The sequence below is a fragment of the Lampetra planeri genome, chromosome 33, assembly GCF_965212315.1.
Source record: "Lampetra planeri chromosome 33, kcLamPlan1.2.h2, whole genome shotgun sequence".
NCBI lineage: Eukaryota > Metazoa > Chordata > Hyperoartia > Petromyzontiformes > Petromyzontidae > Lampetra > Lampetra planeri.
Window position 1 is genome coordinate 3,427,631 of NC_136139.1, and position 25,645 is coordinate 3,453,275.

Consider the following 25,645-nt stretch of genomic DNA (forward strand, 5'->3'; position numbering starts at 1 on the left):
TCGATTCTCAGTCAGTTCGTGCTGGTGGTGGCAGCGTGGTGGGGAGGGTTGGTACAGACCTCCCTTTCCCTGGCCACAGACTCCACCACTACTACACTGTAGTGTAGTGTCTAGTGTAGTAGTGCTATACACTACTACACTATACACTACTACCCACTGATATACACTACACTATAGTGTAGTGTATAGTGTAGTAGTGCTATACACTACGCCACTACACAGTGCTTTATACTACTACACTACACTATACACTACTGCACTATACACTACTACACTACACTATACACTACTACACTATACACTACTACCCACTGATATACACTACTACACTATAGTGTAGTGTATAGTGTAGTAGTGCTATACACTGCGCCACTACACAGTGCGTTACGCTACTACACTACACTATACACTACTGCACTACACTACTACCCACTGATATACACTACTACACTATAGTGTAGTGTCTAGTGTAGTAGTGCTATACACTACTACTTGCACTACACTACTACACTATCGTGTAGTGTCTAGTGTAGTAGTCTATACACTACGCCACTACACAGTGCTTTACACGACTACACTACACTATACACTACTGCACGACACTACTATCCACTGATATACACTACTACACTATAGTGTAGTGTACAGTGTAGTTGTGCTATACATTACACTATAAACTACTACACTATAGTACTACATACTATACACTACACTATAGTGTAGTGGCTAGTGTAGTAGTGCTATACACTACTACACTATACACTACTGTACTACACTACTACCCACTGATATACACTACTACACTATAATGTAGTGTATAGTGTAGTTGTGCTATACACTACGCCACTACACAGTGCTATACACTACTACACTACACTATACACTACTGCACTACACTACTACACTATCGTGTAGTGTCTAGTGTAGTAGTGCTATACACTACGCCACTACACAGTGCTTTACACGACTACACTACACTATACACTACTGCACGACACTACTATCCACTGATATACACTACTACACTATAGTGTAGTGTACAGTGTAGTTGTGCTATACACTACACTATAAACTACTACACTATAGTACTACATACTATACACTACACTATAGTGTAGTGGCTAGTGTAGTAGTGCTATACACTACTACACTATACACTACTGTACTACACTACTACCCACTGATATACACTACTACACTATAATGTAGTGTATAGTGTAGTTGTGCTATACACTACGCCACTACACAGTGCTATACACTACTACACTACACTATACACTACTGCACTACACTACTACACTATCGTGTAGTGTCTAGTGTAGTTGTGCTATACACTACACTATAAACTACTACACTATAGTACTACATACTTACTATACACTACACTACTACACTATAATGTAGTGTATAGTGTAGTAGTGCTATACACTATACACTACTGCACTACACTACACACTACTATATACTACTGCACTACTACCCACTGATATACACAAACTACACTATTATACACTACTACACTATACACAGACTTTAGCTCTTCCTGGGAATTCGAAGTCCAGTCGAGCGACATAAACCTTCCGTGCTGCTGCTGCCATTAGAGTTCCAATGGGATTCAACCGCGGGGGGGGGGGGGGGGGCATCCTTACCAGGTGCTCGGTACCACCTCAACTGTTGTGGAGTGACTCATGCAGCCAGCTATGGCTGCAGGGTTTTGGTAGTACATGTTGTTTATGCCATTTATTGTGAAAATTCCGTCACAGTTCCTATGATTGCTTTTTCATTGCTTTCATGACTTTATTTTGGTGATTTCGAAAAGTGTATTGGTTTAGCCATGTTTGTTTGTTGTAGTACAGAGTTAGACTGATGGCCTTAATCTAAGTTGTCTTGTGGTTGTTGTTGTTGTTTGACTTGCATCCCACTGGGATTTTTGCACACATCGTTGGTGTACGGTGTTTTTTCTGCAATATTTTGCTGTCTTTTCTTGGATGTTCTGTTTACACTTAGTCACATAGTCACTATAAGATTTTTCTTGTTCATGTTTTTGTTTGTTGCGGTTGCACCCGATTCAAGAGCCGAATGGCTCACAGGGCTATACCTAATAAATGAACTTGAACTTACTCCTCTCGATCCGTAGGAGCAGCAGGGGCTCGACTCCTCACTCGATTACGGAGAGTGAGCCCGGCAGAAACCTCAATTAGGCCCCTTGTACCCGTGATCTCATCCTTTCGGTCATTGCCCAAAGCTCATGACCATGGGTGAAGGTGGGAATGTAGATCCACCTGTAAAGCGATGGACACTCTGCTAGCCCCCTCTTTGAGTTCACCCAACACACACACAACGACAAAAAGCTATCTCACAGTGTAGCCTTGACAGACTTTTGGGGCGAGTGCAGTTAGCGAAGACTGTGGCAACTTTGAAGGTCGGAACGCACACGAAGGGGTGGGTGGGTTGGTGTTTTTTCAGTATCGTTTGTTATATTATCCATAATAGAGGTTTGCCAACGAATCGGCACGTTTTGTTTACGTGACAAAGCTTACTAATTGGCTGTGTTGGATGATGGCGGGTTTAACGACACATTCATATTTACGTGATCTCACCGAAAAGACCCGTTGTGGATATTGGTCGCGAAAGCCTACGTGTTAAAATCGTTTGTTGTAACATCCTGACCCCCGCTTCTACTGGACATCTGTGAAAAATAACTTTATAGCTCATCGGATTCCTCCAGTATAAATATTCAGATTCTGGTGTGGTCAACACAACGCACGTCCGGCCGCCTTACTCTCCCTTAGTGGCGATGCCAGGTACTCATTTTATAGCTGAGCGGACCTAGGGGAGACCCAGGATCCGACACACACCCAAGGTCACCTCCACTTCTCCGATATTAAACCAACCGTGTAGTGAATTTGGTGATACTGGGTTAGCCAGTGGTGCACACAGAGCAAAAAAACATCAACATGTTCCTGAATAATACTATGGCCTTAAAAGGAAAACAATATATAATAAACGACGTTTCGGGCAATGCTCCTTCTTCAGAGTGCAATGGAGTGCAAGATAGTAGCCTTCACTCGGCCCACTGTTCAGGGAGAAATCACGACTCATACCATCATTAACCCGGCTACCGATCATCGGTCAATGATCACCCGGTTTCCAGAGCAACAACTCATAGCATAATGATCAGTGTAGGCTTGCACTTAATATATTTATCAAGGAAAGCCACACCGAGTCTAATGACGTTCTATTTCAAGAGGGCCTTGCATTGGGTATTTTTTAGATGAGAATGCTGATTTGAAAGGCACTTTATAAAACGTCCAAGGAGGAAACTGAATGTTCCATCTTGAGGGATTCTATCTGGGGCCTGGAGGTGGTAAGCACCAATTCTCAGGGTGGCAAGATGTTAACTACCTCGCCTGGTAACGAGACTATGACCAGCGCATTGCGTATTCTCCCCAAGTTCGCGTGGATTTTTCCCCGTGTCCTCCAGCATTAAAGATTATTTGGCTGCGATAAATTTCCACGTGATAAGCCACTTCTCGTTGGGCTATCATTTGTGGTTGAGGTCACTTCTGAAAAAGAGCTATAAAGCTCAGTGGGCTTCATCTGGTAAAATAAAAAGTTTCGTTTTGTATGTAAAGCGGGTGGCCTCAATAGGCGATAAAGGGCTTAAAAGCCTGCCGTCTTTAACTAGCCGGTGGTCTCAAAAGCGACATGCATGCATGCCACTCCATTAACATATGCTGGACATGGTACGGCATATGAATGGGAGAAACTAGGCAAGAGTTTTAAGGGTTCCGAAATCAATGGACAAGCCGTGCGCCATTACGAAGGACTAAAGGGAAGCCCTCATAGGATCGATTGCCTCTAATCGACACGGCAATGTTCATCTCCCACAATCCTTTGGGGGCAGAGGACCCAGAGATCCTCTTTCCTGACGTTCAGTGTAGAGCCGCGGAGGAGAGCAATGTTTATTTTCTATCCCCAAAAGGTCAAGGTGACTGATGTTTTCAGGTTGTCCTGCATGTTATTATCACACAAAAACATGTTGAAATCTACAGTACTGTACATCGCCATGCCAACACCAGACAACAGGAGCTAACACTAACTACTCTCACCGAGAGAACGTGAGCTGCTCAATTACATTTCTGATGGTTCCAGAACGTCGGACGTCAAAACGAACGTGCAGTACAACCCGAAAGCACACCAGGGCACTAAAATATATGTAGATTATACCAACATTTTCCAGAAATAATTTGATAACCAACTAAAGGAAAATTGTTTACTCTCGGTGAACGTTTATTTAATCAAGAATGTAAACTTTACACAAGTCTTCCTCTTAACAGGGTAGCTCAGTTTATATGCACACATTTTTTTACAGTGTAGTCTACATCCCAATTAGACCGAGGGTAATGTTTTCACTCTCACATAGCTGTAAATATTGATTTCCTGAAGTGCATTAGGGCCTTGACTCCCATTGATACCAGTCAGATGGGAAATACAATTTACCCAGATGTCAATGTGAAATTTGAGTGCATGGATGTCACAATTAGGATACAGTATTTATGGTTCAATAAACCTATTGCATGCTGCATATTGAAAAAAAACATGGCGTTATGAATGCATTGTATGGTCCTAAATGCAAAATACTGAACCTAGATTATGTATATATACAAAAATATTCCGCTAATTTAGTTTATACAAAAAGGTGGAGCAGTGGCACAGTGGATTGCACACTGCACGACAAACCCAGTGGCCTGTTCCTGACTCTAGATAAAAATGATCAGCGAGTGATATTTTCACGAGACATCAAACCTAGCACTGACCAGCGTGGTGAAGAATATTTTTTGAACCACCATTACGAACATTTGGGGAGGACTTCATCCGCCAGTGGATTTTTGTTCTCGTGTAATATTAACCATAACATAAAAAACACGTGTCATCAGTCAGCCCACATATTTAGCAAATGATGCCCACATGGCTGCACCCATCTGTTGATTACATTTGTAGGGTATTGTACATGGCATGGGTTATAGTGGGGTCAGTGGAGATAGGTGGAAACAGGTGCAGGGTACTGTACGAGGGAAGGTTCGAGAAGGGAAGTAGAAGACGGTAGAGTCTGCTGGAAGAATCTACCGGGGGAAAGTGTTGGAAGTTACCGGGGCGTGGCCGAGCGGGTATATAAGGGGGAGGCCCGCGATGAGGGCGCTGGCTGAAGGACGACTGCAGGTGGACAACATCGGGGCCGACTGTTGGAGATCAACATTGTGGAAACCATCGGGCCAACTGTTCAAGATCTATATGGTGGAAATCATCCAGAAAGACTGTCCGAGATCTACATGGTAGAAACAATCAAGGACTGTTCGAGATTAATTTAGTGGAAACCACCGGGGCTGCAGATAGTCATAGCCTTGTGAACGTGTTAGTCGTACTCTCGCCTTGTAAATGGGTTACTGTAAAATAAATCGTCTAGAAAATGAAACCTGCCAAGGAGTTTGTTTACATATTGAAGTAATTTTATTCTGCAAACAAAAACACTTGATATAAAGCTGTGATTGTTTTGATTGTTCATAAAATGAGACACAAAATTACATAAACTATGCATAATTAATGAATGCCCAATTATTATCGGAAAACACAGCAGCTGGCGCATGCAAAACAATGCCATTGATAAATCAACCAGGAAACGTTCACATCGTAGAAACACTCAACTACATTTAAAAAGCAGCCCTGTGCTAGAACCGATGCCATCAGAAAGTTGAGAGTTCAAATATCTCCAAGGTTGAGTAGATTAATTCTACTTTGTAGGATGCCAAGAGTTGTTGTCTTATGGATAAACTAGTTCATACCCACAACACAAGAGTGCCACTTTGAGCTGGGCAACGACTTTAGAATCAGTTATCTGGGGTGAATTACTGGTCAAAAGTAACCGTCCCAACACTGCTCGAGTGACCTTGTCCTTGTAAATAAATCAACAGTTGTGCCAGCCTTAGGAAATCCAGCTAACTTGTCATTTTCATTTTTAACATTACAGCAGACTGCGCTCTGAAGCCAACCACTTGAGTTCAATTCCCAGCCATGGCTAACATCAGTGACAAGTCATATCTCAACTGGTCCCAGTCTAGGAACCTCACCATTACCATCCCGCACGGATCAGCATGGTGAAATATGGTCCATATAGCCGCCACGACCTGCAAGGCATCAGGGAGGCCTTCAACCAGCAGTAGATTTACATCAGACTATGAATTACTGTTCATTATTACCAAAATAACAATTGTTATCCAAAACTTTTGCATCTAGAGCCCTGCTTGTCTCTGTAAATGCCACTGTGTTCGAACAAAACAACATCACAGATTGGTGTAAATGTTCTCCTTGAGGTTTTTCTTCTGAAAGACGGCCGTTGCCGACTTCATGATGTCGTTAGTTTGCAGCATGCCCATGTTCCAGGCAGCCTGCACTCATCAGACAAAGATATCCTGAGGCTTTCCTGGATACAATTTCATTAATTATTATCACAAAACATTGCACGCACTCACCATGTATTCCAAAGACTCGGGGACAGAGTGGTCACGCGCGTACAGCAGGTTGACCTTGCTGCCCTGCACGGCCACAGGACTCTTGCTGGCGATGTCCTCGGCCAACTGCAGGGCCCCCTCCATCATGCTGGCCTTGTTGTCATAGACGCGGCTGTGGAGGGCAGAGACGCACACGTGCAACGGAGGGAAGAATCTCTTCCATGTCAATGCATCTGACACTGTGCAAGGGCTGCTGAAATAAATGAAGGCATCTTCAATTCCAGCTGTGCGGTGTGTCGTTCCGGCTGGGTTTGTTGAAATGATTCTACATCCGTGCGACATCTTCAGTTTTGTGGAATTAAGAATAATAAACTAAGGATATACTACTGCGTAGGCTTTCATGGTTGTGCTGCGTAGCTCTCCAATGTGTATTCGGGTTGTACCGTGGGTTGTTTGACATGATGTCTGTTTTAAACCAAGGTGATCACTGCCCCCTACTGCGAAAACTTTACAGGACCATCATGAACGAGTCGGAAAACTCGGCGAGGCTTTCCTGGGTAAACAAGAATAATAAATACATAACAATGTGCTGGCAGCTTCTTTAGTACGAGGATATCATGCCAAACAACAGGCAGTACAACCAGAAAAAAACATCAGAGAGCTAAACCAATGCTATAGTTAGTATTTTAGGGCACTTGGTGTTATGCGATACACACACATGTTTTATACCACCAATTAACAGGACCCTGCGGGGTGGGCTGGTAGGAACGAATAACCAAAGAATATAAACATAATGTATTATTACACTTGTTAAGCCAGGAAAGCCCCACTGAGTCAAAAGGTTTTTGTAGGGTCCTGCCAAGTGTTTGCAGTAGGGGGCGATGTTGATACACAGACGGACGGACGATATAATCTATTGGTGGTCTGGTCCACTTCATTCCTACCAGTAAAATCCCCCCTGCTCAAATGTGCAAGGGAGTGGCACTCATCCCCATTAGTAGGACAAGCCATAACCTCTCACTTGCAAATGGTGGAAATTGCACATTCCCTTGCTGGTGGTATGTATATCCATTGAAAAATAACGATTTACTAAATAGAAAGTGGTGTTCATTTTGTCAACCACTGACAATGAGACCCGTGCACCGCATTTCAACTTGTGAATGCGAGTGCAGCGGTAATCAGTTTTAACCCAGTGGTTCCATAAAAATATTGTGTTCACAAAAACGTTCACCAGACATGCACTCTGGAAGTTCCACTCACCTGACCAAGCCGCTGCTCTTTGCTTCATCAGAAAACATCTTGCGTGCTGTGAACACCATCTCACAGACCAGGCTAATAGGGAATGCAAACCAAGTGTTAGAGCTTGAGGACAGCGGCTGAGAATGCAGACTGGTGTGTGGATGGTGCCATCATTATTGTCCCAGTGTAACACAAAACACTAATGTTGGAAGCTCCTAATTATTCCAATGACATACTAATAACTCCACAGTCTGATGAAAGAGAAGACCAGTGTCTCCATACTCATGAACAAGGGCTGCACCAAGTTATCTGGCAGCTCTGAGCCAAACATGCAAATTCCACATTCCGATGGCAGGGGCCAGTTTTAAACAAAGAATGCCCACTGTTGACTTCCCGCAAAGTTGCGTTTGTTTTATTGACCCTGATGAGATGATAAGAGTGGCATCTATTGCGGGAGTGGAGAACCTCTAGCTCACGAGCCGGGAAGTTAATTTCATACAGCTGCGGACACACGTGGCTTACCACTTAATATTGAGCATTGACAGGTACATTTAAGCGGATCAATACTAAAAAAAAAGTCACTGCAGGAATACGATTGTTTACCTGCGACTGCCAATAGCATGTGGCAGGCGTTGCAAGGTTCCAACATCTGCTGCTTGGCCAATGTCCACCTCCTAATAGCACACACACTGGAGTCAGTAATAGAACATTGCAGAGATTAGCATTAATATGTGAATACACATCAGTGTAGTTCCTCGCTCAAACAATAGACAAGCTGCCCTTACCTCCACTGGCGGCTCTGAGCTAGTGATAGATATTCCACATTCCCACGGCAGGGGCCAATCTTTCCGTAGAATGACCACTGTGGATTATCCACAAAGTGATACTCAATTCTATAGGACTGCATAGGCTTAAATTTCCACCAGTGAGTTATGGCTGTCGAGAGAAGCGGACCTTTCTTGCTTATTTAAGCGGGAAAATACATTGACTTAGCTCACCGTTGCGCATCTACCCCTTTACGGCAAAGTTGACCCATGGTAAAAGTTTTGAACTTGCCGTGGTACAATGGTTAGCAACACTCCTGACTTGTGATTAGGAGGTCGCCAGTTCAATTTCCTGGCGCGGCAGTGGAACTAATGGGGAAGGTTTCTTAAACCCCCCCCCGCCCACCGACGTTTGTCAAACCAGCAGTAGAAGTGGGTACCCCACGGTTATCTGACAGGCAGGTCGCGTGAGATGAGGTAGAGTGTGGGTAACTCCCATCTCTTCCAAGACATCTGGCCATCGTGGACGAGTTGGTTAAATACCCTCTCGCGCTCCCTCTAGTGGAGGACCTTCCGCCAGCAGCATGTATCTATCCATAAAATAGATTTTTTTTTTGTTAGATCGCGTAAATGTGTCGTTAAACCCGCCACCAACCGACACAGCAAATTAGTAAGGTTTGTTACGTAAACAGAACATGCCAATTCGTTACTAGTTACTAGTAACGAATCGCGAAAGCATACATGTGAACTTCTTTCGCACCGTACGTAGCCAACCGCGCTAATCGGACTGTTGTTTACAAAAAAATCACATTAAAAAAAAAACTTCACTTGTTCTAAGACTCTTTTTTTTAATATGGTTGTTTGGTACCTGAATGTAGAGGGCAGTCCAGATGTCTCGTGTCCCCCTCCCACAATTAATTGACCCCTAACATGTGTTTTTACTTTACATGTTTATTTCTCTATTTAAAGCTTTCGTGACTGCAGGGATTCATCTTCTTGGTTCTGTCGGGTAGACAGACCAGGTCTTCACCTGAGGACGGCTGCTTGCGTTGTGGCCGAAACGTCGTGAGAATTATTTTATGTTTTATTTGTATTATTTTATTTTTTCCATTCTACGTGACTTTACCGAAAGAACCAAGAAGATGTTTATTTCTGTTTTAAAAAACATTATTTTAAAAATATGTATTACGTTTGACAGATTTAAATTGGGGTCATAAGGCGTCTCGACCCACCCTTTACAATAGACATTGTAACAGATAAAGAGAATTAACTTAAGAGCGTTATAGATGACAATACTTTGCATTGATATAATGTACCCTTGAATTTCATACTGATACTTCACTATTTTTAGCATGCAGTGTTGTGAGCTTCCGCTATGAAAGCTGCTCTAACATATACAGTAGACCGCCATATATCAATATACTCTTCACATACCCGCCTGGACCTCGTTCACTGGTGAGTTGGATATGTGACACTGGACTGTACTGCGTTGTACAGTCTGGTGTTCTATGTAAATAAAAACTCTCATACGATTCTACCTTTGCCTGGAACCAGGCATCCTTTGTGCACACACGGATGTCACATGCTGAAATCATGTCCAAACCTGAAACAAAAACATAGTTTTTGCTTTTATAAAAACAAAAATAGCAATATTTATCAATTCACATACTGTTTTACGCTTTATGAAAAAAAATTGTCAGATGGTGGTATCGTTCGAGTGCCCAACTCATAATAGGAACATCAAGAATTAATATCCATTCGGGAGGTTCACTCGGTCTATCATCCTTCCGTGGTCGATAAAATAGCTACCGCTTTGTGTAAAGTCGACAGAGGGTGTAATGTAAAGGGAATGTATATTGGATCCACCAATGCTTCAGGGCCACCAGTTTGGTATGAGTACTGCTCATTGTGCATTTATGGATATGCCATGAACTACTTTTGTAAAGGAAACGTTTCGACGGTTTTCACAAAAACAACTCATTCAATGATTCCCATTTTTATTTTTTATCACTACTGACGTTAGTCATAGCCAGGAATCGAACTCAATTCTGCGTTCGTAGGATAATGCGTGAACCACTGCACCACCGCTCCACTTTAGTGCACAGAATATGTTTAAAACAGCACCACCTCCAGGCCAGTAAAGTGAAGAACGAGACTCTACTGAGATCCATTTCTAACGAGCTACAGGAAGTGAATTCTGACTTCAACGTTAAAATCATGACTGTGAATATGCAACTAAAATTAAGAATACAACTGCCTGTCAAACTCATGCATTTTAAATTGAACGCCTGGAAACGACTGAAGACATTAAGCCGGGCGGTGCCTGTGTACAGCACTGTGAAGGCGAGGGCTGGTGGATCACACAAATGTCGTGAAGCTCTCTTCCTGTGGGCTATTAGGTGCCATACCCTGATATTGGAGTTTTTAAAAAAGTTTCATCTATTAGGTATAGCCCTGTAAGCCATGCGGCTCTTGAGTCGGGGGCAACCGCAACAAAATATGAACAGAGAACATCTTAAAGTGACGACGCGCAACAGAAACATCCTGGATAAACCAGTAAATCTTCCAGAGAAAAAACCCACCGTATTACAACGCTGTGTGCAAAAATCCCAGTGTGATGCAAGTCAAACAATAACAACCATAAAACTATTTAGATTAAAGTTAACAGGCCAACTCCGCACTTCCGCAAGAAACATGGCTTAACCATGTTTTCGAAATCACCAAAATAAAGCTATAAAAACAATGTAACAACAGTAATCATAAGAACTGTGATTCAAATTTAACAATAAACGATAAACATAACATGTACGACCAAACTTGCAGCCATAGCTGGCAGCATGACACTCCCAGTGTATGATGTGTGAGTAAGTCAGTGGTAGTGTATGTGCGAGTCAGCGTATGATGAGGAGAAAGCGGTACAGTAATAGTGGTCTAATCTCCATCTGTTCCAGCCTGTATGGGAAAGAGTGTTTCCCTTTCACACGCATTAATTTTCTCCCCATGCTCCGGTTTAGCCTCCACATGTGTAAAAACTCCTTAATTGGCTGAAAACATCGAAAGAAAAAAAAACAATACAGGCAGGCCTCTTCTGAAAAAGAGTCCTTGGATTCAAAATGTCTTCCCTGGGTAAACAAGTCACTCTTTATTGCGTTTTTACCTTCGCCAATACAAGCGCTGTGGACGGCTGCTATGACTGGCTTGGAACACTGGAAGAGAAACAAAAGCAGTTCAAGTGTCTCTCTGCCAAGAAGCAGCAGGGGGCAGTTTGAAATCTCTTTACATCCCACAGCCTGTTAAGAAAAATAAGCGAGCTCTCCCCGTCTCCTTTACCCCTTCACTTGAGTTCTTCTTCCCTTATCTTTCCCCTCCGCCAGAGGTCGCAATCGGGTACCCGATACCCGGCTACCCGTACCCAGCCGGGTACGGGTACGGGTACCCGTTTGCGATCCTGGTGCAGCCAGGTACGGGTACGGGTAGGCCGTGAGTCACTGGTGAGTAACTGTTTGTTACTCATTTCCCAACGTCTTGTCTCTTCTCACAATTCAAATTCCTAGAATCAACCCACCCGCGCCTGCAACATGGCTTCATCCCAGAGGTCGCAATCGGGTACCCGATACCCGTACCCTACCCGATACCCAGCTACCCGTACCCGGCCGGGTATCGGGTACGGGTACCCTACCCGGCCGGGTACGGGTACCCGTACCTGCGACCCTGGTGCGGCCGGGTACGGGTAAGGAATCAAAACCCGTTTGCGACCTCTGCCCTCCGCCCCCTCTTTAAAAAAGTGCATGCACCCGCTCGCGGTCTCCACCGAGGTGGGGCAGTGGGCCCAAATTCTCCCCTCCTCTAAACCCAGGAGCAATAAGATATTTGGGACTTCTGCCCGTGGAGTTTCGGTGCCCCCTCCCCACATCGCGGTTTGTGCTGTGGACCGGCCTCATGTTGAAATACGACAAAATGTAATTGAGCTTCGACAGGACGTGTCCATAGCAGGGATGTTGGCCAGGGGTCCAAGACTGACAGCGGAATGCAAGACAAAGGAGTGAATGCACCTGACAGGACATCTGCCGCAGAGATGAAGGGATGCGGTCAGCTCGTGTGCAGGTGCTAGGATCGCTACGGCGCAGCACCACGAGAAATGGAAACAACTTGGGGAGGCCTTTGTCTAGCAGTAGTCATAGCTCATGATATGAATGTCTAGGGCCAATTATGCCACAGGAACACATTCCTGCGGAGGGAGCTGGTAGGAACGTTGGGTTGCTCGGTCAATGGCCAGGGTCAACGGCGGCGTGGTGTATTCCGCAAATATGCCCGACTGTGAGGGCGGGAACAAGCCAGCGTGAGTAGGTTAAACGTTGAGTTTTATAAGGGTACCACGGGGTGACCAGCCCCTCCCCACCCAGCCCCACCCCTCCCACCCCCCACCCAGCCCCTCCCCACCCAGCCCCTCCCTCCCCGACGGACGGATGGACACAATAATCCCCTGTGGGTTGGTGTAACCAGGAGGTTCCTACCAGTATAACCAAGCGTATTACTGCTTCTCCTGATTTCATTTACGTGTTTTTGGGTTCTGCTTTGGGCTGTATTAGAATGTGACAATTAATTTAGTGACAAACCACACATTGCATGGAAACTGCAGACCACAGCGCAAGTTGCTTAGTTTGTCCATGAGTGAGACCCACCTTCTCAATGACGTTGAAGGCCTCCTGGTACAACTTGATGACCTGCTTCAGGTTCCAAGCAACTCGAGCTGCATCATCTCCCTCCGGCGTTACCAGGTCGCCCGTTATGTCCACAAGGTCGATGCCTAATAGACAAATTTACGTGCTCAATATCCAATGTAAATGTCCTATTAATACAAATGGCGATTGCAGAGCAACAGACCATTCTATCTGGCCCGTTTTAAACTACTTACCTTGCACATTCAATTAGGTGTTCTCTTAGAATCAGTTGTAGGCTCACGTGGGAGCCAATGCATGGCAGCATCATATACCCTGAGCCTTATACTGGTAGGAACCCACTGGTTCCACCAGCCCACAGGGGACTATTGTGTCCGTCCGTCGTGCAGGGAGGGGCTGGGTGGGGAGGGAGGGGAGGGGCTGGGTGGGGAGGGTGGGGCTGGGTGGGGGGTGGGAGGGGTAGGGCTGGGTGGGGAGGGGCTGGTCACCCCGTGGTGCCCTTATAAAACTCAACGTTTAACCTACTCACGCCAGCTTGTGCCCGCCCTCACAGTCGGGCATATTTGCGGAATACACCACGCCATTGACCGAGCAACCCAACGTTCCTACCAGCTCCCTCCGCAGGAATGTGTTTCAAAAAAGAAGTGTCACTTTATGGAACATTTTCGGAAATAAATAATTTTAAGATATTGTGCCCTTGACTAAATCACCCAGAACGGACCTAATATTGTCAGATTTTGGAAGTTACACTCGATTGAACCTGGATAGCACAGGTGATATAGGTTGCGGAGCTACATTGCGGGCAGCACAGATTGCCAGATTGGTACAGCAAAATCCATTGTCATGTACTTCTATGCCACCGCAACTGTGCACCCCACCTTTACAAACCCGCAATGACGAGTGTTGTAAAGTAAGATCAAACAAGCCCCCTGCCCCGCATGGATTGGGGAGACCCTTATACAGCAGGGGATTGACAAAGGTCTGTACATGTGCATATTATAATATTCACGCATTAAAATGTCTGTCCACCATTCAACATTTAAATTAAGAACTAAAAGTTGTACAATGATTAATCGAAGCGTACATGGTCACCTTACTTTGTACATGATCGAGGTGGCAGGATGAAATCAAAGGCGCAGCCAAATCTAGTTAGAAATAATGTGAAGCACATACTCTTAGTTCTTTCGGTAAAGTCACGTAGGTAAAAATTAATAAAAATAAAACAATAAAAATCACGACGTTTCGGAGGCAACACAAGCTTCCGTCTTCAGGTGAAACCGTCACACCTGAAGACGGAAGCTTGTGTTGCCTTCGAAACGTCGTGATTTTTATTGTTTTCTTTTTATTAATTTTACCTACGTGACTTTACCGAAAGAACTAAGAGTATGAATTCTTGCAGTCACGAAAGCTTCAAATCTAGAATTAATGTGAAGCACCATTGCGTAGCTTTTTGCGGAGTTTTGTTCTCCGGTTGTGTGCACAGCTCTTTCGATGTATTGTTCTGGTCACCTGCACTGAACACCTTCCCAGATCCAGACACGACCACCGCACGGCACACTTTATCGTCTGCGATGTGATTGAAGCATTCCACCATTTCCCTGTCAGTCACGTCAATATCAGGTCAGATCGGATACAGTAAAATCAAGCATGCACGCAGAGCACAGACAGAACATATGAAGGTAAACATCTATATCATGGTTGGGTTATTGGGTCATATCAGCCAGGCGTCGCCTTGAGTTGCAACTTCTGGTTGTGAGTTCAACTCAGTTCATTATCCATATGGGGGTCTATACGTAAAAGTTTAAGTCAACAGTGGGTGGTCTTTGTAGAGTGTACGCTAGATATAGGGAACATGTAATTTACACCACAGGCTGAGGGCTGCCAAAAGAAGAAAGCACTGCCAAAAATGTATTTGAATGTGGAGACACTAAGATATATTTTAATAAAATAACGTTTGCTCAGGATTAGGGACAAAAATGTGATGGTATGCAAAAAGGAGCCTGAACTTTAAAACTAGGAAAGAGTTGTTAGTCACGAGTTGGTATTACAGATAACAGGGACAGCAGAGGGTAAGGAGCACACCCTCCCATCAAGCTGAGCTTGACTGTAGGTGTCAAGAGTACATCTTGGTTGTGGAATCGCAGGGCACACATTTTTTAAAATCAGAGTTATCAAGCAGAGGCCCAAAACACAAATCCTCTTGCAACAATCAGCAAGATCACATGTGCAATAGATAGCAGTTAATGTTTCCCGAATGGAGCAAGGTTATAAGAACGTGGGTAATGAGACAATGGGAAGGTATTCCCAAGTCTAGCAATGCAAGATAAGAGGCAGAAAGAACAGTGTGGATGAGCCAAAGCAGTCAGTCTGGCAGACCGAGTCCTCAACATTGGTGGAGGAAGGTATGGATGTTGAACTTCTTTTGCACTGTAGGTAGCCAACCGTAGGAGGTATGGGAATCATAGGAGGTATGGGAATCAGTAGAGTGAAAGTTGAGATGACAAAGGCAGTCTTGAGAAATGGAATTTAAGACTTCAAAAAAATATATATATATCGACTTAGCACATCAACAAATATGGCCTGTCTCATCATTTTACTTCCAGAATGGCTGATTCAAGGCATTGCGCTTTTCTGGTCGGTTGATCTCCACGTGAACCACGTGATCCTTGGGCTTGGTAACCAACAGCGTCTCATAGGTGGGCCCTGTGCTCATCGCGATACGCCCGGACAACAGATGCCGCCCCAACAAGGCGATCGTCCCATGCAGCCCTGTGCCCACACACGCACGAGTACACAGGTGAGGCAGATACCATTTATTAAAGTAGGGTAAGGGTGCAGCCATGGAATTCCTTGCTCACACCACTGCTGGTGGAAATGCCCCCACTGGAAGGTACTTGAGAGAGCACCGCTAAAGGGTGTTTGGACCACCCTTCCATGCTACCAGTTAAATAACAAGTATTTAATTTCAGTTTATAACTTTTAGCACTAACCCCCGCACCTCCAGTTAGCACGGTTGGCTACGTACGGTGCGAAAGAATTCCAACATACATAACTGCATTCGGTTTGGCGAACATATATTCTGAATTGTCTAACAATGAACGTAATACTGTGGTCCAGTCGCGTGTGCGTCTTGGTGTCTGTTCAAACTTTCCACGTGCTCACCGAAGAGCCCAGCCAGCGGTGTCATATGATGACGGCCCCTGACCAATCATATTTCAACACGCCATGCAGTTTCAATGTTCGCCGGTGTCGATCAGTTACATTGCGATTAAAAATGCAACTGGATTTCATCATCCATTCCGTGACTTTTGGAATCGATAATAAATAAACCCTAGTTTAACCCCAGCCTAGGACAACTGTGGGGAGAGATCACCTGTTGAGGTTGACCGCGCAAGACGCGGTTAGATTGCCACGTGTCGTGTCCCGCTGGTGTCATGCTGCCAGCTATGGCTGCAAGTTTGGTCGTACGTGTTATGTATATCGTTTATTGTTACATTTGAATCACACTTCCTAAGATTACTGTTGTTACATTGTTTTTATAGCTTTATTTTGGTGATTCGAAAACATATGGCTAATCTAAATTGTCTTATGGATTGTACTGTTGACTTGCACCACATTGGGATTTTTGCACACGGCGTTTTAATATGCTTTTTTTATATATTTGCCGGTTTATTCCAGGATTTTTCTGTTACGTGTCATCGCTTTAAGATGTTCTCCGTTCATATTTTGTTTGTTGCGGTTGCACCCGACTTAAGAGCCGCATGGCTCACAGGGCTATACCTAATAAATTAAACTTGAAAACTTTAACTTGGTTTCATCTCTCCAGGTCTCATTTTTGGCAGGCTCTATCAATGTACTCATGTTGGGCTGAGATGAACTGAAGAATGCATCGATCCATCGATATTGATTCTTAAATTCACAATACATGAATCAAACACATGTGTAGGAATCAATGTTGTTAGATTAAAATAGGTTGTACACAATAGGTCCGTGTCACTCCTGCAACCACTAGAGGTGTTATTATTCACTAATTTAAAAAAATTGGGACGACTCATGGACCAATTGCTCGGTGTGTGGGTGGTGATGGGCGGAAATTGTTCCATTACTAGAGAAGAATTTACAATGTTCCTTATTGGGGTGTACAGTGCTCCAACAACATCACTATCTGACCCGATGGTGGAATGTATGGTTAGGCTGAAAACGATACGAGGGCTTGAACTGCAAAGCTCTAAAATGCAAACGGCGGGCCGACAGAACGGTCGATCTTCTTCTACCTTGACATGCGGCGGTGAGGAAAGCCCCTTCGTGTCAAAAAGTGGACAACGGCCATTCCGTAAAAAAAAAGTCCAGTCAGCTCCACTATTCCTCATGGGCAATTCAATTCACTTTGACGGCGGGATGAAAAAAACTTACTTTTGCGAACTAAATATACTGTGTCTATATATATAAAACATTATACAGCTACAATTATCACGCAATGTTAATTGGGTATTTTAGTAGTGCAGAACACTTAGCAAGGCTTTCCTGGGTAAATAACAGGCATTGTTAGAAAACCAAAAACATTGGCTTTCAGCACCAATTTTTGTCTCAATTATACGTCATGAGATTAATCAGTCTAAAATCATGCATTTTAAGCAGTGGGTTAACATCGGGCCTCTGTATGTACTGGGTAAAACAGCGGCATGAGGTCGCTCTTCACTATTCATATCGCAGTGTAGACAAATTGACTTCTCTGCACTTCGTAACCCGTCAACACAGACGGTTTACCCCGTATTCTTGTACAGGAGGTAAATTGAGTTTCCAGGTCCATACGGCGTTCAGCCGTTTCAATAGGGGCAACATTCTTTGTCTATTTGTTTCGTGCTACTCCCTTGTGATGGGACTTTCTAGGATGAACGTTGAGATTTATAAGGGCACGGGATGATCAATAAGGTCTGAATTGGTCTGTAATAAGACAGGCGCTGATAAGGGTTTGACAGGTATGGTTACTTGGTTCACTCTCGATAAGGATGGTATGTGTGTGCAATCGTTTAGCACCCAAATCTTGCTTAAAGCGAAGTACAACTTTAGGAGGAAGTTGTCCTATTCGTGGCAAGTCTAGTGCTGTAGTGTGTTCCACTTCGCCACTGTCAATCGAAAGTTATTAAATAACTGCCGTCATTTAAAACACTTTGGCCATCGCTCTTCATCTCTCGTTTCTTTATCGCTTTGTGTTTAAAATGCAGCAGAAGGCGCAGACTGAAAATCCACGCGCTAATCACGAGATTAAACATACACTTCACTCACCGGTCCACCTCCTAAACCCCCCAATTTCATTAACAAACTAAGCCCCCCCACAACTGCATTAGGGGCCGTCCATAAATGACGTCACGCGATTTTGGCCGATTTTTGACCCCTCCCCTCCCTCGTCACAAAAAGTCAGACCCCCCTCAAATGACGTCACAAAGCTTTGCCCCCCCCCAAACCATGTCTCCATTTTGAAAATAAAACATGCTTAAAATCACTTTAAATTAAAACTATTGTCATTGTAGTACGTATTTAATGTGGCCCTGCACTCTGATGTTGTATGAGAAAATATTTATTAAAAAGGCGTTGGAAAGCTGAAACTTAGCATAAAATTCGCTTGAAAATATTCAACGTCTAATTTTTAACTGCATATGTTCAGAATATTATAGTGAAATTATCTTATAATTCTAAAATATTAAAAGCAATTATAACTATAAAAAAATACTTGAAACTTTGTAGTAGAACGAAGCAAAATGGAGAGTACAATAATAACAACAATCACATGTTCATTTCACAGTATGAAAAGCCCTGGTAGAATCATTATAATCAAAATGTTTAATAACAATGATTAAAACAATTTACAAAATGTATGCTTCTCCATTCTCCCATGGAGAAGCAAAATGCTCCTTCATGGAATAATTATAAGGTGACATTAGTAAATTTTAATAATCAATTAGTTAATCAAAATTTGTGTTGTTATAACAGTTCTATTTGATTAATATTTATTTAAAGTTGCGCATTTTGATGTGACGTCACATTTCTCAAACCCCCCCTCCCCCCCTCGTCACACATCGTCACAAATGTCTGACCTCCCCCCCCTCGGTGCGTGATGTCATTTATGGACGGCCCCTTAACAAAAGAATCCCCCCCACAATTGCGTAAACAAACTGAGCCCCCCCCCACAACTGCATAAACAGAGCCCCCCACAACTGCATAAACAAATTAACCTCCCCCCCACAACTGCGTAAACAAACTGAGCCCCCCCCCACAACTGCATAAACAGAGCCCCCCACAACTGCATAAACAAACTAACCTCCCCCCCACAACTGCATAAACAGAGCCCCCCACAACTGCATAAACAGTGCCCCCCACAACTGCATAAACAAACTAAGCCCCCCACAATTTCGTAAATAAACTGAGCCCCCCCCCCACAACTGCATAAACAAAGCCCCCCACAACTGCATAAACAAACTAAGCCCCCCACAACTGCGTAAACAAACTAAGCCCCCCACAACTGCATAAACAAACTAAGCCCCCCACAACTGCATAAACAAACTAAGCCCCCCACAACTGCATAAACAAACTAAGCCCCCCACAACTGCGTAAACAAACTAAGCCCTCCACAACTGCGTAAACAAACTAAGCCCCCCACAACTGCATAAACAAACTAAGCCCCCCACAACTGCATAAACAAACTAAGTCCCCCACAACTGCATAAACAAACTAAGCCCCCCACAACTGCATAAACAAACTAAGCCCCCCACAACTGAATAAACAAACTAAGCCCCCCACAACTGCATAAACAAACTAAGCCCCCCACAACTGCGTAAACAAACTGAGCCCCCCACAACTGCATAAACAAAGCCTCCACAACTGCGTAAAAAACTGAGCCCCCCACAAGTGCACAAACTGAGCCCCCCCCCCACAACTGCATAAACAAACAGAACGTACCCCCCCCGCCCGCACGCGAAGCAGCATGAACCTCACCCGCTAGCTGCTGCTGGTGAACACTTCTCATCATCAACACGGCCGCCATTCTGCAGACGAGTCAAAAGTCAAGTTGTCGTTTCTTGGCAGAAAAAACACAACACATTAAACACGATTGTTTTAGACGACGACGACTAAAGTTCCGTATCGTAGCGATAATACAATCAGGCAAACTTTATAGAACGCGGATACATTTGTGGAGGGTTTTCCCGTACAGGGCAAACTTTTTTTTATTGTTCAGTGGGCGGCTTCTACCGTTCAGCTGAGGTTGCTGCTGCTGCTGCAGAGGGAGACAAGCGAGTAAATATAAAATTAAGTGAGAAAATATACAAATACAGTATAGAGACGGTGTTTACGTTTGCAAAGCGTAGCGTTTGAAAGAAAACCAGCAAGCCAAATGCCGTGAACGAAAACAAATGTAACGAAGCGGTCGAGAGAATAAAGTTGTTCAATAAAGTTATTTTGATATGTTCGCACGTACCGGATTATAAGACGCATCCCCATGTGTTCAATAAAGTTATTTTGATATGGCCACGCGTACCGGATTATAAGACGCACTCCCATGTGTTCAATAAAGTTATTTTGATATGGTCACACGTACCGGATTATAAGACGCACCCCCGTGCGTTCAATAAAGTTATTTTAATGAGCACACGTATCGGATTATAAGACGCACTCCCATGTGTTCAATAAAGTTATTTTAATGAGCACACACGTACCGGATTATAAGACGCACCTCCCCGCTCTCCCGTGTTCAATAAAGTTATTTTAATGTCACACGTATCGGATTATAAGACGCATTCCCCTCCAAACTTGTGCTTGTGGCCAATAAAGTTATACGAATTATGGTCGCATTAAAAAGCACACGAAAGACAGTTCAACACGGAAGCTTTCGCGACCAATATAATCTATAATGTAGGTTTTTTTTGTTGGGTTCCATCGCGTAAATATAAATGTGTCGTTAAACCCGCCGCCACCCGACACAGCCAATTAGTAAAGTTTGTCACGTAAACAGAGCATGCCAATTTCTTTAAATGTTGTGGATTTGCTCTCCAACACCACACCGGTTGTGCTGTACTATTAAACGAATTGGCAAGTTCTGTGTGTACGTTCCACACCTTACGAATTGGTAGGCGTCGGGTTTAACGAAATATTTAATATTTGCGCGATCTAACCCCCAAAAAAACCGAAACCTACATTAATCATTAAGGACAATTTGCAGTACACGCACTATATTATTGCTGTACATTTCACTTACGGGCTTTATGGAACGCACATGCAACGGTGCAACAACAACATCATTTTGCAATCCAGCAGGAAGTTTCGACCAAAAAAAAATAAACCTGTCGACCGACGGAGGCACTCACAACACCAACGCCGAGATAGTTTGCTTGCAAAAAAACACATCTTGATGGAGCGTACATCGCATTAAAAACGTGAAGGCAAGTTCCAAGGTCATGCTTACGAAAGATGATTCCACACGAATCGTCCGAAGTAAGGGGACTGTATTGTTCCAAAGAGCACCAACACGCACACTTGCCCAGCACGAACACAGTTTTGGACAAAGAGCCTCCTCTTATTCCCCGTAGCCCCATTCGCTATGCCTCCCACCTCATATCCACTCTCCTCTTCCCCACCAATTGGTATGTGTGTAGGTTTCCCCTTCCCCCAAGCCCAAATCTCCCCACATTCCATGCCAACCACCCCTTCTTCCTGTGGCTATGGCCGCTTGTCCTTTCCGTGACCCCCAACCCCAGACTCAATCCTAACGTCCCCGTACGAACTCTACACTTGTATGTGCTAATTTAGTACAAACTATACCAGGTAATGTCCCACTGAGCTGTATAGCTCTTTTTTCAGAAGCGACCTGGCCACAAATGATAGCTCAACGAAGTGGCTTATCACGTGGACATTTATAGCAGCCAAATACTGTGAAACGCGCGTTTCTGCAAACGTGGAGTTCACGTGGCCTGAATGTTGGGTTGATGCTCCAAAGTTGTTTTTTTAGTTTAGATCCAACAAGCAGTTGCCGTCAGCAGAGTCCAAAGTCTGCATCAGCAAAAACAGTGCGGAGAATTGGAGGGCAGATTGTACGTGTCAAAGCTCCCGTTCGAATCCGTTGCCTTATTAAGGAGCCCTTGAAATGACGATCCACACGAACAGCGTATGATATCTCGACTACCAGCAGTATTGCAAGGCATCTATTTTGGGAGTGCATGAACTACGTTATACGAGCTACAAACCTGGCGCAAGCTCTTCAATTCATTATACTAGTTCACACCACAGCTGGCAAGAGGGGCCTTCTTCCCCTCATTGTGGATAGACGTCATTGGAAGAGTGGAGTCCCCAATTTACCCAACCTGCCGATCGACTTAAATCCTTTATATTAAGTTCACTTGCTTATAAATCCTTTATATTAAGTTCACGTGCTTGCTTGCTTAGGACCGTGCAAATCTTTCGGTCGTTTTTAACACACTTCCCGTGATCCATTCGAGCTGACATTTTCCACACAGACTCGTTGTGCGTGACAATTAATTTTCGTGAAAATTTTTTTTCAAAATTTTACAGTTTAGGAATTTTTTTTTCAATATTTAATTACCAATTGCTTAATGCTGGCAGACAATCATCTGACCCATAGGTGGCAGCCATCTCAAGCCAGAGGACGAGAGGACTAGCCGCCACGCATATAAAGGATTTAGAGTGAAAAACTTTGTTTTTACGGGTTAATTTTTTTAATCCTTTATATTAAGTTCGCTTGCTTGCTTGCTTAGGACCGTGCAAATCTTTCGGTCGTTTTTTAACCCACTTCCCGTGATCCAATCGAGCTGACATTTTCCACAGACTCGTTGTGCGTGACAATTGATGTTCGTGAAAATTTTTTTCCAAAATGTTACACTTTTTAGGACAAAAATATTATATTTAATTACCAATTACTTAATGCTGCCATGCAATCATCTGACCCATAGGTGGCAGCCATCTCAAGCCAGAGGACGAGAGGACTCTAGCCGCCACGTATATAAAGGATTTATAGTGAAAAACTTTGTTTTTACGGGTTATACTTGTTACACGCTATTATTTAACTCTGTTGTTGTATCCTCAAATCTTGTAACTCAATTTTAGCCCACTTCCCAGTGTGGTATCGACTGCAAACTTGGTATACTTATGTCCTACTGATGACAATACTATATTCTATCATAAAAAAACACATTTTAAAACATTATTTATTATATGTTATGTTTCGGCTTGGGTCTAATTGTCCACGGTAAACTGACGTTGGCTTCGGGGCCACTTCCTGGAGTAGTGGAGTTCTTCCATCACTAGTACGGTACATTTCATGAAAGCGTGTTTTTAAAAAAGTTTTCACATCATCCCCAGCAAGATAGTACTGAGCTGTAGTCATGAAAATAGGGCATGCTTAAGCGCACAAGCGTTGGAATTCGACCCAGGCTACGGGAATTGTAAGCACTGTGCCAGCCCAGTGACCCAAAGGACATTTATCTCGATGTTTATCAGTTGTTGATCTTTAGCCCGGTTTACTGTGCTTGCAGTGGTTCTACGTTCTCCGTACAGAAAAAAGCTTCAAACGCAAAGAATGAAGTTAGTGGTCACACTTTCTGCCCATAAAAGGCGTCAAGCAGAGAGCACAAAACACAGTAAATTGTATGTTTTAATTCAACGTTTGTGGCAATGAAAAAATTATATCCAAAATAACGTTGATATCTACGTATTTCCATAAGTACATTCAATCAAAAAAAACGCGGTCACGTTATAAAGCACAACCATTATCAGGTGTTTTGAAACATCCCTGCTATTCTCCACCACAATATTCCATACCTGTCATTCTTATCAGTGCCTACCTTATACAGACCAGTTCAGACCTTATTGGTCACCCCGTGCCCTTATAAATCTCAACGTTCATCCTACACAGTCCCATCACAAGAGAGAAACACAAATTGACACGTTTTTGCCCGTATTGAAACGGTTGCACGCCGTCAATTTCCCCGTACAAGAATACGGGTAAACCGCATGAGTGGACAGGTATGATTATTCCAACTACAATTTAACTTTGGTGCACCGTACATGCATAAGGCAGAGTTAATACACGTTTAAACCATCCACTATAGTTAAAATACAGCCAATGGATTTTTTAAAATACAGAATCAGATGAGAATCTTTATCCTGGAGAAATCCGATTATATATGAAGCTCTGTTGCACAGATGTCCAGTCGGGGCAGGTCAGCTGTACATGAACATGCTATAAAACAGTAGGCGACTATAACTATTTAAAATAAAACCTCCCTTGGGGTAAAGCACATCTCTGCACTGCTGGTGAAAACGCCACGTTTCTGCAGCAGGTACAAGTTCCACAGACCAATCACAAATTGGTGCAGGCCATTTAAGTGACCCAAGATCGTAGAATCAAACCTGGGTATAAATTGCATGATCATATCCACCCACTGCTTCTATATAAACAAAGGGGCTGACAACTTACAGGACTGATAAACTGCTTTCATTGAAGGCATTTCTTACCATTCGAAGAGTGTATTGTACTTAAATTGAAATCGTGATAAATTTGCAGACTTTGTTGGCAAAACCACCCACATGATCAACCATTTGATAGTTTTACCATAGGATCATTCACATTGGTTCAGCAAAGATTGAGGACCGTTTGCTGTACATGCAGTGGAAATTCAAAGGACAACTACAGTTTAGGCTGTTCGCTCTCTCATCCCTCAAAACTATTTCTCATGAGCAGCACTTCTCCCAATAGCCCTGTAAAAGCCATTATATCATTATCGACACTGGACCATATGATTTGATTACGTTTTCTGCAATGCCTTAAGTTATCACATCTCAAATTGTAATAAATTTGATTGACGAGAAGTACATCACAGAAAATCGATACGAGTGCAAATCGTGAGTGAGACAGTTTAACTGGCTCAATAATTACATTATTGGCATGTTTGTAAGAATTTAACTCGAACGTTTTAGTCGTATAAAGAATTTATTGTTGCCTTTTTATGAAAATATATATACATTGCAGTACACTATCCATTTCTTCCACCAATAGTCCCATCTTATGTGACCCACTTTGTAGATTGGCTCAAACCAAAGATTTACATCACAGCTTGGAAAAAACAGTTTCTTTGGGGTTTTTCTTTTGAAGAACGGCCGTTGCTGATTTCATAATGTCATCTGTCTGTAGCATGGCCATGTTCCAGGTGGCCTGTAAAATAACAGAAACAAGGATACACATATAATATATATATTGGGTTAAATGCTTTCAGTACTCAATTGTATGTTTCAGTGGTATAAGTCCTTGTATTCATTCGGTTCAAAAGCTTAAATTATGAGTGATGTCGGTGACATCATCACGCAGATGTGCGCAGTGCCATCGCTAATGGTCATATGCCTACCTGCACCAATCAGCCAACCAGCAACTTGTTATAATCGAGTATCA

General features: G+C 43.4%; 2 protein-coding genes across 10 annotated transcripts in view; both read right to left on the minus strand.

Annotated features, from left to right (window-relative positions):
- Positions 1 to 5,488: 5,488 nt before the first annotated feature.
- On the minus strand, positions 5,489 to 21,832 carry LOC144729615 (delta(3,5)-Delta(2,4)-dienoyl-CoA isomerase, mitochondrial-like). 6 transcript variants are annotated; one of them, XM_078610004.1, is made up of 12 exons: positions 21,650 to 21,830; positions 20,440 to 20,464; positions 20,185 to 20,234; positions 15,789 to 15,960; positions 14,701 to 14,789; positions 13,195 to 13,319; positions 11,670 to 11,718; positions 10,051 to 10,115; positions 8,352 to 8,422; positions 7,770 to 7,841; positions 6,531 to 6,681; positions 5,489 to 6,446 (listed from the first exon to the last, which is right to left on the minus strand). In XM_078610004.1, exons 1-12 carry the CDS (start codon positions 21,777 to 21,779, stop codon positions 6,342 to 6,344), a joined length of 1,104 nt encoding a protein of 367 aa, XP_078466130.1. In that variant the 5' UTR covers positions 21,780 to 21,830; the 3' UTR covers positions 5,489 to 6,341. The 6 variants fall into 6 exon arrangements, with proteins under 6 accessions (XP_078466130.1, XP_078466134.1, XP_078466131.1 ...); XM_078610008.1 differs by having other exon boundaries at positions 20,400 to 20,464; positions 21,650 to 21,804; XM_078610005.1 differs by having other exon boundaries at positions 20,440 to 20,461; positions 21,650 to 21,799.
- Positions 21,833 to 23,837: 2,005 nt separating this feature from the next.
- Positions 23,838 to 25,645, minus strand: part of ECH1 (enoyl-CoA hydratase 1) — a 172,310-nt gene continuing 170,502 nt past the window's right edge. For all 4 annotated transcript variants that reach the window (XM_078610013.1, XM_078610012.1, XM_078610011.1 and 1 more), the window contains one exon: positions 23,838 to 25,411. In XM_078610013.1, the coding sequence (XP_078466139.1) occupies positions 25,307 to 25,411 (105 nt within the window). In that variant the 3' untranslated portion in view covers positions 23,838 to 25,306. The remainder of the gene's footprint in view (positions 25,412 to 25,645) is intronic.